At 39.4% G+C, this 15,778-nt stretch overlaps 1 protein-coding gene across 4 annotated transcripts in view; it reads left to right on the top strand.

Annotated features, from left to right (window-relative positions):
* HPSE2 (heparanase 2 (inactive)) overlaps window positions 1-15,778 on the top strand; it is a 726,022-nt gene that overhangs the window by 570,205 nt on the left and 140,039 nt on the right. For all 4 annotated transcript variants that reach the window (XM_047760831.1, XM_047760830.1, XM_047760833.1 and 1 more), the window contains exon 7: window positions 1,164-1,257. In XM_047760831.1, the coding sequence (XP_047616787.1) occupies window positions 1,164-1,257 (94 nt within the window). The remainder of the gene's footprint in view (window positions 1-1,163; window positions 1,258-15,778) is intronic.

The raw sequence follows: 15,778 nt of genomic DNA, 5'->3' as shown, positions 1-15,778 counted from the left end.
ACTGGGTTCTCTGGAAAGGTGTGAGGTGGTGAGGGATGCCAAGGGGAAGAATGAATGGAGGAACTCATCTCCCACACTCAACCAGAGCACCTGGTTGAAAGTGCAATTAAGAAAGAATTTTAAGCATTCCACTACATCACATATTGGTATGGAAATTTAACATTTAAAAGAATTTTTACATAATTCTAGAATATGTACTGATTAGTTGGTGTCTTACTAAAAATGATATAATCCATCATTATCCATAAGCCAAAGAGACCCATGTGGTTTTGGAAAAGGCACCCAGGAGTCATAAGCATTATTTAAATTAAATTGATTTAATTGGAATTTTGTAAAGATGGGCCTTGGGAGGTTTGAAATAATGAACATCACCTAACCCTGGTCGTAATCTTCAGAGTAGGGGTCCAGATGGAGGGTCCCCACAAAGCTGGATTGATCTGTTTTGGTTAAAAGTTAACGACATAGTTTTAGCACAACTTGATGTTTCACTTAAGCTACCTTACAAAACCTGGGACACCACCACACTGATGAGTGCCAGACTTGTTGCTATATAAGAAAAGGGCACTTGGACATTAATCTGGCTGATTTATTTATGTATTCATTTATTTATTCTGGAGGTGGAAGGAGGTCAATTATAAGGTATTGCCCAGAAGTGAGCTAGAGATGAAATATTTGAGACCCACTCACTGCACTAAATCAGATTTTTGTGCTTGATGTTTTCTTATTTAAAGGGGTGGAGACCTTTCAAAATGTTTGAGTATTCTTTCAAACCTTTCACATACATTTATTACTTTAGAGTGGGAGTAGGAATGATATGGGAAGGGTTTTAAATTACTTGCCCTAGAGGGGAAAGCAAAGCAAGCTTTCTTCCATTACACAATTTTTGTTGCATTTTCCTGTGAGTTCATATAGAGCAATAGATGCAGTTTCAATGGAGGTTCAAAAAAGTCACAATATTAGCCCACAAATGAAGGTAGGTAAAGATGAAGAGGACAAAGGCATATTATTTGTTTGAAAAGTATCCAGGGTCTCAACACTTTTTAGGATGTAGAACCCAAGTGAACCCTGAGCTGTTTCCTCAGGCAACACAGACTTCTGGCTAGAGAAGTATATCTGTAGTCTGCTTTAGATCTTATCTGATTCTTGTTTTATTTTTATTGCAGTTGCTACATTGATGGCCGGGTGGTCAAGGTGATGGACTTCCTGAAAACTCGCCTGTTAGACACACTCTCTGACCAGATTAGGAAAATTCAGAAAGTGAGTAGAAGTCTCCTGGGAAGAAGAGGAGTGAGTTTGGCGGTAAGGCGAGGAAAAGGTCACAAGGTTCCAGCTGGATGTCAGCACTGTGGGTAGAAAAATAGTGCAATCTGGAAATGCCTGGCCAAGAGCTACCTCTCACAGCTGATGATTTTATTTATTGTTTTTCACATTGACAAGGGTGTGAACGTGCTATATCCAAGGTTAAAAGCTTCTCTATTTTAATAATAAATATTTTGTAACAGTGGGCTTCTAAACTCTAAGTTTCTTAAGGGAAGAACAGGTTTACTTTCTTTTTGCAGGAGTTTATTTTGGGTTAGTTTGAGGAAAAATGATTACATTCTGGTAGTGGAATTCTGGTCTGGGGCATTGACAATTCTGAGCCACAATTACAGTATTATTAGATGTCTTAGTAAGAAGAAACATCTCGGAGTTCCCATCGCGGCTCAGCAGTTAACAAATCCAGCTAGCATCCATGAGGACGTGGGTTCAATCCCTGGCCTCACTCAATGGGTTAAGGATCTGGTGTTGCTGTGAGCTGTGGGGTAGGTCGCAGACACGGCTCAGATAGTGTGTTGCCGTGGTTGTGGTGTAGGCCGGTGGCTATAGCTCTGATTTGACCCCTAGCCTGGGAACCTCCATATGCCATGGGTATGGCCCTAAAGAGACAAAAAGACAAAAATAACAATTTAAAAAAGAAGAAGAAGAAACATCTTATTTTTGTAGAGATGTGGTAGAAGCTAGATTAAATTAAGCAATTACCTGTAGGTCCTATTAGCAAGACATCTGTGGTCAATAGTTCTCAAACTTGAATATGATCAAAATCACCAGAGGTTACTCATAAAGTTTCCAGTCTCACTTCTGATGTTCTGATTTAGTATGTCTGAAATGGGTCCCAGACATCTCTATTTTTAATAGTCATCTGTCAAATGATTCCACCCCATGCAGATCACATCTTGAAATACACTAGAATAGTTAATTCTGAATTACAAGGATCTTATGTCTACATTTCCATCTCCCTTTAAAGAATGGTGATATCACGTCTTTAGTTGCCTAGTCAGGCCCTCTTCCAGGGAATCAGGACCTTTTGAACACTTAACGGTCTCCTGAGGAGATTAAACAAATCTTTGCAGAAAAATGGCAATAGGTAGGCCCCCATTAATATGGGATACATGAATAAATGAATGGGCAAATAAATGAATTGCTCATAAAATTAGCTGTGAAAGAAAATCAGATTTGGAGCAATCTCAGAAAAGCACTTTTGATTGCTAAAGTGGAAGACTTACACTTTTTATATTCATACCAATATTTTAACAAATAGCCTTTGAGTCTCTAGAGGCTGAGAGCCCTCAGGACTTCTGGATTTCTACATCCCAATCTGATCCCTCTGGGTATTAGATACATTGACCAGGACCATTATCTGTTACTGTCTCCTCATAAGCAAAGCCTGGGAGAAGTAAATGATCTGGCATACTCTACCAATCTGCTTGACATTCATTTGGTATTTAATATTCACTGAATTCTTAGCAACTACCAGGCAAAGTGCCATGTGCTGAGGATACAAAATGGAATAAGACATGGTCCCTTCCATTGAGGAACTCACAGTTTTAAGGTTTAATACTTATTTTGAGCAGGTTGAAAAACATATTACCTAGTGTAGTAGAATATCAACCTGTTGAACACTACGGTTTTCTAAACATATTATGCCAGTCCAATATTAGGTATCACTCTCTAAAAAGAGAAGGAAATTTAATTCATTCATTTGTTCATTCTTTCACTCAATAGATATTTGAGTGCTTATGATGTTCAAGGTATTATTCTATGTTTCTGTATTATTACAGTGTACAAGATCAACAAGTCCCTGTATTTTTGGCTTTTCTGGTTTTGAGTCTAATGACTCAATCAAAGGGTTGTCTTGGAAGAGAAATTATTCAGTTGTATCATGGCACTGAGAATAAAGGTTCTAACTGTCCTCATGTGATCCTTTAAGTAGAACAGGTAGCTCTAGGTCAAAACTAAGACAAAGATGCTGGGAGTTTTTCCCCACTACTCGTCACCCTCCACCACTGTACCACTACACCATTTTTTTTTTACCATCAAGGAATTTCAGAGACTGAAATAAGTAGCTAAGCTTCCCTCCTGATTTGTCCAGGCAAGGGCAAAGAAACTTAAGGAGAAGAGTGCAAACCCTATGCACAGCTAAGATTCAAACCTTTTAAAACAAGTCTGATGGATTTGGAAGGGGAGAGCCAAGTGCAGTCGCAGGAAGTTGCAATCAAGGCTCCAAGAGAAATGACCTTTATGCAGAAAGTACCTGGCAGGGGATGACTAGACTCAGTAGTGGGCATGGATTCACTTTTGGCTAGTCCAAATAGAATATGCTCAGAGGTCTCCTCGGGCTAGGTTCCTGTTCTGGTTATGTCTTGCTGTTGGCAACAAATTACCCCAAAACTTAGTGGCTTCAAACAACCACTTATTATGACGATGGACTCTGTGTGTCAGGAATTCCTATAGGGATAGGTTTTCTTTGCCCCATTAGCTCCAGCTAGAAGGCCCAAAGCCGGGGTGACTCAAAGCTGGAATCATCAGAAAGCTGGTTTACTCCTGTGTCTGGTAGTTATTTGATATGGGTTGTCAACTAGCACCTTTGTGGACTGATAACCAGAATACCTACATATGAACTCTTCATACAGCCTGGGCTTCCTCCCGAGGTTCTAATGTCAGATGCCCAAGAGAGAGCGAGCCAGGCGGAAACTTTATCACCTTTTCTACCTTCCCTCAGAGGTCATAAGGTACACTTCAACCACAGTCTATTCATTGAGATAGTCACCAAGACCCAAAGAGATTCAGGGTGAGTGGAAATAAATTCCTCTTGATGGGGGCGTGGTAAGGTTTTGAAAGGGCTTATAGGGCCACAAATGCTTTTTTCAATCATTTTTGGAAAACACTATCTGCCAAACTTCCATCCTCCTTGTTTCATTGAGTAGCGCATTCAGCTATTTCTCTGACTGGTTTTCTTTCTCCAACTTTGTTTTACAAATCTGCCAAATAATTGCCTTAAATGGGTGTCTGCTAGAGGTGTTGCTGAATCCCAAATACTTTGAGATTTGATTCATGGGATAGACCTTGTATTGGCAGCAGCAGCCTGGATCTAGTTCTTAGGGCCTCCGGGATGAGAGTCTCTCACCACAGCACCAGATCAGGTATGCTATGTTTTGGCCTGCTCTGGGGAGAGCAGGGCTGGGAGACCAGAGAAAGGTCACCAAGATTTTTCAGTTGAAAAGTGTCTTTGGCTGTTCCTGAAGTCCCCTGAAAGTAGGATGGAGATGTGGGGAATTAGAGTCCAAGGTACCAACTGGAGTAGAGTGGTCAAACTTCTTTCTTGCAAGTCCACAAAACTAGTTTGGAAATGGGCCAAGTGAGATTTTAAGGACGAAGGAAGAACCCTCATCCAAGAGCTAGCAATGGAATATTTTTTCTCCATTTTGAGAAGTTCAGAGAAGTCCTAATAACTTTTACTTAGGTCCACAGTTATGACAAAAGGGCAGATTCCCCACCAAAACAGATTTATATGAGATTGGTTAGATAAATCAGTGGTGAAGATGTTTGAACAAGAGATAGGATGTAGGATTTGAAGTCTGGTGGCTTGGGTTGTATGTCTTTGGGCTGGTCACTTAACTTTTCTGAATTTGTTTCTTCACAAAATGAGGATGCTAAGAACCATGGTCAGCCCTCCATATCAACATCCGTGTGTTCTGCCTCTGTGGATTCAACCAACCACAGATCAAAAATATTTGAGAAAATAATTCCAGAAGATTCTAAAAAGCAAAACTTGAATTTGCGATGTCCTGGCAACTATTTATATTGTATTTCAACTATTTTACAGAGCATTTACTTGTATTAGGTACTATAAGTAATCTAGAGATGACTTAAAGTACATGGAAGGATGTGCATAGGTTATGCACAGTCCCTACACCATTTTGTGTAAGGCACTTGAGCATCTGCAGATTTTGATATCCACAACGGTTGCTAGAACCAACATTCAACAGATAGGGACCAATGTACTATTCTCCTTCCCTCTTAAGTAGATTAGGAAGGTCACATGAGGGCCTGTTTTGTTAATTGCTATTGAATACTAGGTTCTTATTGCTATTATTATTGTTTCAGTTATTTTGGTTATTTTTAATAATAATTTATGTAACTGGAGAAGCTTCATGTTACTTATTTATCCTTAATTTATTCTTTGCTTTTTTCCTCTTTCCTATTTCTTTGAACCCTGGAGAATATGATAGGCGATATTTCTGGCACCTGAAAGGCAGTGGCTCAATTGCTAAAAACAGCTGTGGTTTCCAATTTGAACTGCCACTTAAAGAAGAAGTCTCAGTTTTCTGAGCAGTGAGTGAATTCTGGTTGTATGAAAACTACATGAAGCATTTGAAAGCCAGAGACAATGTTTGGACAACCCACTCCTCTGGATGACCCACACACTATTCCTTCCATTAGAATGAATATAATCATCTATATTTTGGGAGATGAGTGAAGGGAAAGAGTTGAGAATCTCATGATGCAGGCAAGAGTCAGATGGAAAAGTGAGAGATGTTTAGGATACAGTGCAGATGGTATAGTGTGAATAGCTGGGCTGACTCCAAAACAATGACATAAGAACCAAGAAGAACCACATTGGCTTAAATCACTTGGACTCTATGATTTGCATCTTCATCTCCTAGAGGAATCAGAGGAGGAAATAACACTTTTTGATATTATTTTTAGCCATTCAATAAGCATGAGAAGAAGTTGGTGAAATCCCAGTCATAAGGGAAACATTTCCAAAAGTACTGTCCTTATTATTGCATTTTGAATCATAAACTGAACACTGGCTTCCCTAATATTTGAAAATATCCTTCTTTGCTCCTTTCTTTCTTCTCTTCATTTATCAACAGTTAATAACATTTTTAGTATCTTCCAGCCCCCTGAGGATAAAACAGTGATCAAGACTGATGTGGTAGTTATTGTCCTCATAGACCTCACAGTCTAGTGGGAAAAGAGTTAACAAAACAAGCAGTGATCATAAGATGTGATGACTCCTGTAATAGGGAACATATAGGGTGCAATGGGAGCTGATGGTGGGATGTAACTACCTTAGTTTGCAAAAGAAGGGAAATCAGAGAAGATCTTCCCAGAGGAAGTGACATTTAGGCTAATATCCAAAGGATAGGCACTTCTAATGTATGCAGTTCTTCTTACAGTGTGATCAGTGGACTCCTGGTGGTAGATGTGTATGGTGTAAGAATGGTTTATATGGTTTATAATATGACCATGATCTTCCTTTTGTCAATATCATCATTGCTTAAGATTGTTTATAATACTTAATAAAGATGAACTCTTTTGAAACCTCAGTAAATGCAAATAACATTATGCCACTTTTTCCAGTGGCATAGTTCCAGGATCATGGAAGTAGGTTAAGACAAATATTCAATCCTTTTGATGTATCATATGGATTAAAAAAGAGACTTTTGTTCTCAACCAACTTTCTGGTTTCTCTACTTATTATGTTAAAGTATATCAAAGGAGAAGAGGGTAGGGTAAAATAATAACACTAACTCTTGAGTGTCATAGATTAACTGGATGCACGATTAAAGGATTATGCAGACAATGATAATGTTAACCTTCTCCAATAAAGAAAACTGGAAAAATGAAAATGTTTTACTAGGGTAAAACAATAATATCACCACTGGAAAAAAAAATAGTGTTTGATGGTTTCATTCATTCAATAATGTTGAATGCTTATTTCCATCTGCCAGTGCCTACTGTGGTACCCATAATTTGGCAAGTGCTAAATCAGTGTGAGAAGGAAGCAGTTAGGAAGGGGGGGGGGGTGAATGAGCAGAGTGAAATAGTGAAAGAAGCATAAAAGAAACAAAGTAATGTCATGGTCTTAAGCACAGTTGCATCTGGTAGCTCTGCTATTCACAGGTGGAGGAATCTGCTACTAATTTTGTACTACTGAATAGATAGAAATTGATTTAGGCAATGATAAATAGGCTATATCTACAGTAGCCATTGTGGGAGAGTATCCTTTGGGTATGTGTTTTGGAGTGAAGGAAAGATCTCTTTGTGTCTCAAAGTAACATTTCAGTCATTTTGCTAATACCAGATATTTCACTTTAGAAAAATAATTTTTCATTCTACATTACAAAGAGGATGCAGAATGTAAACAACCCGAGAAGAGGTAAACTACACTGGCTTAAGTCACACTAAGGTGTTAATATCAAATAGATGTTCTCTTCCCAAGACCAGGTTTTGATGGAGGGGAAGGGAAATGCAGGCCAAGGAAGGAAGTATTCAAGAGAGGCAGAGGAGCCACACTAATACCTTATGGCATCCAGGGATGATTCTAAGCTTTATGGGGCTGGAAGCTTGTACAGTGGGGACCTCTTCTTCAAGAAAAAGAAAACAAAACAAATTTGCATGTTTTAGAAAAACATCTAACTGTATGAACACATTACTAGGGTCGTTCCCAGGACATTAGGAGTGGTCTGTGAAAGTAGAGAGCTGGAAGTTTAAGCTTCATGAGCTTCCCAGTAAATGAACCCCTGTGACTGCACTTATCTCTGCCTCTGCAAATGGGAGACTATGACCTAGGGGTCACTTTGGTCCTTATCTTTCATATATAAGACACTGCTGATAAGTAGGGGAATCCAGCTAGGAAGGTATGTTTACCATATAAGAGCTCCAAAATTTCAGTCATTGTCATTCCATGAACCATAATTCCTCAATTCTTAAACATAAACAGTTATAAAATTCACCATCAATTTAATAACAGGTGGGGAGAGAGTAAACAGCTGGCAGATTTCTTTTGATAGCAATTGAGAAAAACATGATTTCAAACCATTCAAATGTGAAAAGTCCATTTTCAACTTACAGAAATAAAGTGATTATATTACCTTTTAGGTTACAAATGTCACTTATTGAGTGCATCATTTATTACCAACCCACTGAAGAAACCAGTAGTTTGCTCAAGGCCACACTTGCTAAGTAGTAAAATTAGAGCTCCTAACTCTGAGGCTGACACTCTATGACACCATTCTGCATCTCCCATGCTTGCAAATCATTAGTTTTGTAACCCATGTAATATTTATATCGCTGACCAGCTGAGATTAGGAAATCTGGTTTTTTTTTTTTAAAGAATACCGAATGTTCCTAGTGAAGAATTTCAAACTGACCCCTCAATGAGTTGATAAGTCTAGGGTAGGTGTTCTAGAAGTGAGGGCTGAGTGAAAGTTGGGTGCCACAATATTAGGTAACATCTAATATTACCATGATGTGAGAGAGTAGAAGAGGACAAGGATTTTCAGGGAGTGATTTTCATATTCATTTACTGGACTCCATTCATGTTTCATGTATACAGGCTGTGTGGCCAGTATATGCTGTGAAGTCTTGTGTGGAAGGCAATGACAATATGAAGGACATATTAGGGGAATGGCCCTGGGAACAAATTGCTAGTTGGGCCAAAAATCTTCTGGATTAAAAGGCAGTCACCGGGGTGGGGTGGGAAGCGCAGGGGAGACCTTTGACTATTTCCACATAGAAGTGAAGGGATTATAGGATTTGTCTTGAGAGAGAAGAAATTACTTCTGAGGCTGGTGGAACCTATGACTTGTCAGTAGTAGACTGTCCTGTAAGCCTGAGGGGTTGGTGAGTCATAGGTAGGACTGGAGAAATAAGGAAGTGATTTGTGTGCAATTAGCTGTTGTCCAGTCACTTCCCCCACCAGCACTTACCCTTGAACATAGTCATTGCTTTGAGTCTGTGAAACTTTCTTCCTCATTTTCTTGCATGTGCTCCTAATTTCCTTGCCTCCCCCTGTGACTTTCTTTTTTTGTGTATATTCTTACTTAAATTTTATGTTTTGTTGCAATTACACTCAATTGCTTGTCTGCGGTTTGAGATAACAAGAGCAGAAAATGCAGTTTTAAATTCTAAAAATGACACAGAAACAGAAGCCACAAATTAAAAATTGATCTGATACCAAAAGAAAATAAGCAAATACAGCAATCGGAACAGGGAGATGATAAAAAGAAATTATACAGAAAAAAATTAATGAAACTGACAGGAAGTACATTAGACAAGAAATAAATCAGGAAGAATGTGATGAGGTATTAGAATGGCTAAGCCCAGAATAGCCCAGCTTGTCTAATCTGAGAAGGGCATATTAAATATGGAGGCAGTTTAGTGAACCAGAAGTTTCTAGGTCTCCTCCAGTAGGAAAATTCAATTAGAAAGCAAGCAGAGCCCTGAACTAGAATTGTGAGGACTTTCGTTTGCTCTTATGGTTCTGAGGTTATTAGTTATCTTCTCTGATACTCAGCCTTTCCATTGGTAAAATATTCTCTCTCTCGCTTATTAACAAACTATTGCATTGTCGTCTTATTTAACAAGTATTTAATAAGCAAAGTGACTGTCAAGCATTCTATAGGATGTGCAAAAAGGAAAAAATGTGGCTTTCTTAAGCTGCTTATAGTGTAGGAGGCATAGGCAAACAAAAAAATTACAACTCTGGGTAATAAGGTCAAGGATAAAGACAGGTTCAAAAAACTTCAGAGGACAGAGGAGAGAATTAATATCCTGAAGTTTTAAGGAAAGTTTCACAGAGGAGATAACATTTGATATGTCATTAAAAAAAAAAAAATTTCAGACAACATGGGTGGGGAGTGGGTAAGGGAGAAGGTGATCAGTAAAAACCTAAAAGAAGATCAGGTGGTTGACTGGTGGTGAGTCCGTTTTGTGTGGTGAACCATAGGTCTTGAGCAAAAGGGAGAAGAAGTAGCTAAGGGGTGGTTATGAAGGGCCTCAGACACCAAGTTAAATAAAGCAGTTGGCATCAAGTCCCATGAATTGGTGGCTCTCACCACCATTTCTCCATGTTTAACATACTCCCATGGGTTAGTGGGTTAAATAGTCTATATATAGGCTGTGTGTAGTTTATTGGCTTCTTAGATTTTTTTTTTCCAAGTTAAGGAAACATTTCATAATTCCAGTGAATGAGAAGAATGTTACTGTGATAATTTTAAATTTACTTTTTAAAAAAATGTCATTCCCCAAATCACTGCTTTCCATATTAGCTGAAACAAGTCACTCAGCACATCTGCCAGCTAATCACACAGACCTCTCTGTGAGCACATGATTGAGGTCTGTTCCTGGTATAGGGAGCCATGGAGGTCCTAAAGCTAGAGAGAAACTTAAGTTAATAAACGGAGCAATGCAGAGAGTAGTCTTGAGAAAGATAGACTTACAAGAAGACCAAGGGAGAAATGCTAAGATCCAGAACTCAGGATGCGGCAGTGAGAAAGGAGAAGTTAGAATGGTTTGCTCTCCTCTTCTAACATAGGGTGCTTAGAGTCAAAAACACAAGAAGGATGAAAAGGAAAGTTGGAACACTGCTGAGCTCTCACCTGGACTTCCTTTAAATACAGTACGGGACAAGGCAGGAGCACTCCAAGAAAAGTTATGTGCGTGGGTAAGGTTTAAGAAGCTCCCTGAAGCTATTCAGCTCCTTCTAACCAGTGACATAGGGGACCAGTTCTGGTTGCTTTAAGAGCTACTGCTCTTTCTGAAGTCCTGAGGAAGCTTGATTTCCAACTAGATGAGATGCTGGAATTAATAGACTCCAGCTTCTTTTGGAGGGTGGGCCTGCTGCCAGGGCTGATTAGCCCAGCTGGCCTGTCCACCATTCCTGTTTTATTGCTTCCTTTCTCATTAAGGAAGGTGTTGGGTTTGGATAACCATAAACAACATGTCTGCTGCTACAAGACTACTGTCACTTGCACAGCCAGTGGCTGAAACCAGGTTCTCGGGAGTCCTTTTTTAAGATGTAGATCACAGTTTTGGAAAAACAGGAAAAGGAAGCCCTGATCTGAAAATGGGCCGCAAAAGTGGTTATTTTCCTATTTTTACTGTTTTTTCTTAGGAAAAAAAAAATTTCAAAATGGAAGGGGAAATAAAACAATGAAAAATCAGTGCTGTTTCTCTCATCCCTCCTTCCTCAATATAGCCACACAAAGCAATCCTGATGTCCTCAACCCCTGAAATGTGAGGGAAGGGGGCTTGAGAGTTTCCCTTCATAGCACTCTGCCCTCCACAGGCCCAAGGATTCCAAGCAGCCACTGGCAACTTGCTGAGCTGTTCTGTGGGTGTCTCCAAACTCCCTTGTCCACGTGGGCCAAGGGCTGAAGTCTGCTGGGGATGGAACTGCTGAAAGGCGCCATCCACTCAACTCCCCTCCCCCGTTACTTCAGTGACCTCAGCATCTGTGTTTCTCCCTTCGCAGACTACATGTTCCTTAGAATAACCTTCATTGGTACATCATTTCTCACCAAGAACTGTACCTTGTTCTTTCCAGTCCTCCAATTTTCTCTCTTCCAGCACAGGGGGAATCATATTTACTCAGAAAACCGCAGTGTTGAACTGTAGCCCTCAGTTTCTTAGTTTCACTTTCTAAGGGAATTTTGCAGCTGGTTCCATATGCTTTTCCTGATTTTTTTTCCTCTCCTCTTCTGCCCATACTGATTTCCGTTCCAGTCCCAACAGCACCCAGCCTCAGTACCTCCCCCATATGTCACCATAATGGTCTGGTCTTCTCTGCTTCTGGTAGACACACAATTCATAAAGCCTCTTACCATGTCCCAAAGGATAAATGGTCAGAAAACCCTTGTTGCTTCATACCAGCTACTCCCAGAACATTTAACATTAATACTTTCTAGGACTCTCTCCCTCACTTTACATTTCATATAACTGGCTTGGTTTTGTGTCAAAGTTCTTAAAAAAAAAAAAAGTCCTACCTTCTTTGTGTGTGTGTGTGTTCTTGTGGCTTCTCTAGGAAAGGACAGGAATTCCTGTGCTGTGTGAACTACTCAGAATGCTAATTATATTAACGGAAGTTTTCCTTGTGCATTTTAAATTCTAAATAGGCCTTTGTCTGCTACTTAGCATACATCTGGTCTGTTACCTACCATATCCAAAAGAAAAGCAACCAACTCCAGTGTTAGATCCATCCAAACAGTCTCCTGTGCTTTGGACAAGGAGAGTGGTCTAGGTAGCATTTGGTTTACTTTAAGAGCTTACCATATGCTAGACACCTTTCCAAGTGTTCGACAAATATTAGGTCACTTAAATATCAGTAAATTCTCCCTTACTATCCCAATTTTAGAGCTGAGGAAATTCAGGCACAGAGAAGTCAAACAGTAAGTCAGTAATAAAACAAGGATTCAAACACAGGCAATCTGTGTGCATAGTCCATGCCCCTAACCACTAATCCATGCTGCATCACCAATTATAAGAAGTTTTAGATTGTTTCATTCCAAATCTACCTGCAAGTCAGAAGAGAAGTGAGATAAACTTTATTTATTTACAAAGTGTCTGTGTCCCCGCAGAGTCCTGTGTACATAATAATTTATAAATCCAACCATTTTGGGGAATCAAGTCCTCATTTAGGACCTGGACTTTGGACTCCTTTTGAAATACTATACCCATCTCATACAAATTGCTGTTCTGAGTTGGGCATGCCACCTTCCAACTAAGAACTCGTGAAAAATATCCTCACAGAATCAGTGGTAGATACACATGATTGTCTCCTTATCTTTAACATCTGGACAGTATGGTGAGCTTGATATGGCATAAAACCCTGGGTATCCAAATTACGCCGGATGGTGATTTGCCTTTGCCACCTCTGGGATTATTGGGCTCCAGATATAAATTACCTTTCCTTCTCTAAAATTTCCATCTTTCGAAATTTAAAGGGCAAACCCCAGGCCTGATAAGCTGAGCTTTAGCAGATAGACCTAAGTTGCTCTTTCTGGATCTTTCATGCTGCTGTAGGTTTTCATCGTACGCCTTTATATTTCCTGATCTCAAAGGTTGTTTTTGCAATCAGCATATTGCTTCCAATTTTTTCACCAGTGTAGTTGCCCTTTCTTAGATCATATAACTTCTTTAAAGAATGGCAGTTTCCTAGGAGCTTGTGCATTGGTAGGTTTGGAATCATACTGACTTCTTGTTATGACTCGAGATGGCAATGTATATACCGTTAAACATTTACTCTGTGCCAGACACTCTGCTGGGAAGTAAATAGAAAGCAAACAGAACGAGATCCCTGCTCTCAAAGAGCTGATAGTTCAGAGTTTCTAGGATGTATTACGTAGATTTCTGGACTTGTTTTTTTAGATCATAAATGGTAGTTCATAATCCCACCACCAAACTGTAGCTATATTTGGCATTAGTTCCTCTGAATTCATCACCACATGAATGCTTACCTGCTACATCTGTGCTGCTTCCGGCTACCTCTCAGGAATTTCCTGTGATTGGCCTAATTTTATGTATCCTATGACTTGTGCTGGGGATCTTAACCACAACCCTGTCAGGTATTATGCCAACACAGGTGAAGAAATTGAAGCTTAGATCCCTCCAATAGCTTTCCATCACACTGGGAGTAGGAAATACTCCTTTCTTCTCTGACTTGTTTTTTAAATCTTTCCTTCCCTTACTCACTACACTCCAGATGGTCTTCCTCTGGTTCTACAAACAGCAGTCCTGTTTCTCCCTCAGGTCCTCTTTCCACATGCTGCTCCTTCAGATCCATCAAAGAGCCGTCTCCCTCTTCACTCAGGCCTCTGCTCAGATACCGCACCTTTCATGCCTCCAAACACTAATCTGTGCTGCTCCACAAAGAACAAGAAGTTCTGGATTGTTTCCTTCCCGATCTTCCTGCAAGTCAGAAGAGAATTCAGATGAATTTTGTTTACACAGTGTCTACGTCCTTGCTAAGTCCTGTGTACACAGTACTTTATAAATCCAACCATACTGGAATCAAGTCCTCGTTCAAAAGAGCTAGACCACTATCTAGAGTATCGACCTTCCGCTCCTGCCAAGGCACTTTCTGTCAGATTACTCTGTTACATTTTCCTCCTAGTATTTTTTATTTCTAAATGTATGTTTATGTGTTTCTTGTCAGTCTTCTCACTTTGACTAAAATATAAGCCAGTGAGAACAGAGACATCTCTTTCATTCACCATCTGCTGCTAGAGCTCTGCTTGGTGTATAGCAGGTGCTCAATAATTATTTGTTGAGTGAATGAATAAATCCATTTGATAATGCCTTAATGTTTTTGGATGCACATCCTTAGACCTTTTTCAGTCTTATTTTTATATAGTCCCCTTCGGTAATTTCACCTACTCCTGTACTCTCACTGTTTATCTCTAGCCCAGATCTTTATTTCTGAGGTGACCAGCTCTGGCTTTTTTTCTGTCTCCTATATTTGTTGTTTATGTAATTTTAATTTCCATAATCAAAGATACTCTTGACCTTTGGAGAACATGAGCAAGCATTACAAACTACTAATAATTTTAACACATTTCGTATTTGGAAAGGGCTGAGATTTCTCTACTCCAAATTTGTGGCTTTACATGTTGGTGAAGAAATTGAAGTCCAAGGTAAGGTTGAGCCTAAAGTCTCACAGGTGCTATGTGGTTGATCGATCCCCACATTTCCAGGGCACATTCTTCTTTCCACATTGGTTATCTGCCACTCCTTTTGCTGATACACACACACACACACACACACACACGCACACGCACACGCACACGCACACACAGAGCTTTATTGAGATATAATTCACACACTATAAGATTCACCCTTTAAAAGTGTGAAATTCAGCTGTTTTAAGTATATTCATAGAATTGTGAAACCATCACCAACCACTATTTTATTTTAGAATGTGTTCATTACCCCCCAGAGAAACCCCATACCTATTTATATTCACTCTCCGTCTTCCCACTCCCCACCCGCCACATCATTCTCCCTTCCTTTCTCCAATCCTAAAAAAGCCATTAATCTACTTTCTGTCTCGATGGATTTGCCTATTCTGGACATTTCATATAAATGAAAGAATAAAATATGTGGCCTTTTGTGTCTGGCTTCTTTCACTTAGCTTAATGATTTCAAGGTCCATCATCTTAATAGCATTTACTTTTTTGTTTTGTTTTATTTTGTTTTGTTTAAACGAAACACCTTTCTCCAACTGCCTCATTTTTGTATCTGTCTTTGAGCAAAAGTTAAACTCTGAATATCTTGGAAGCTAAAGACAAAAAAGAAAAACACAAATATATTCCTCAGTTCTAGTTAGTGATAAGGGAAGCGCAAAGTTTATCAAAAGCACAGCTGTTTTAAGAGGACTCATCACTCTAGGCCTTTAATTTCATCCTGCGATTCTGTCTTCTGATCATTTAGGGTGTTTTGTTCACTTTCTTACTTGTACTATTTCCAACTCTGCTTGAGTTGGGCACTCTGAGAGAAAAAAGAGAGGACCCTTTTTCTGGGTAAAGGAGGGATTTTTATTTAATCTTTAACACATTCCATTTTGACTTCCACTATTAAGTTTCAGGGTCTTTCTTCCATTCTTGATCACAATTCATACTTGCATCTCAAATTTTTGAAATATATTTACAACTTTTAGCTAAAAGGATCAAGT

This window comes from Phacochoerus africanus, chromosome 15 (genome assembly GCF_016906955.1).
Source record: "Phacochoerus africanus isolate WHEZ1 chromosome 15, ROS_Pafr_v1, whole genome shotgun sequence".
In the NCBI taxonomy this organism is placed as follows: domain Eukaryota; kingdom Metazoa; phylum Chordata; class Mammalia; order Artiodactyla; family Suidae; genus Phacochoerus; species Phacochoerus africanus.
The sequence above is the reverse complement of the archived record's forward strand: the minus strand, read 5'-3'. Positions and strand labels throughout refer to the sequence as shown.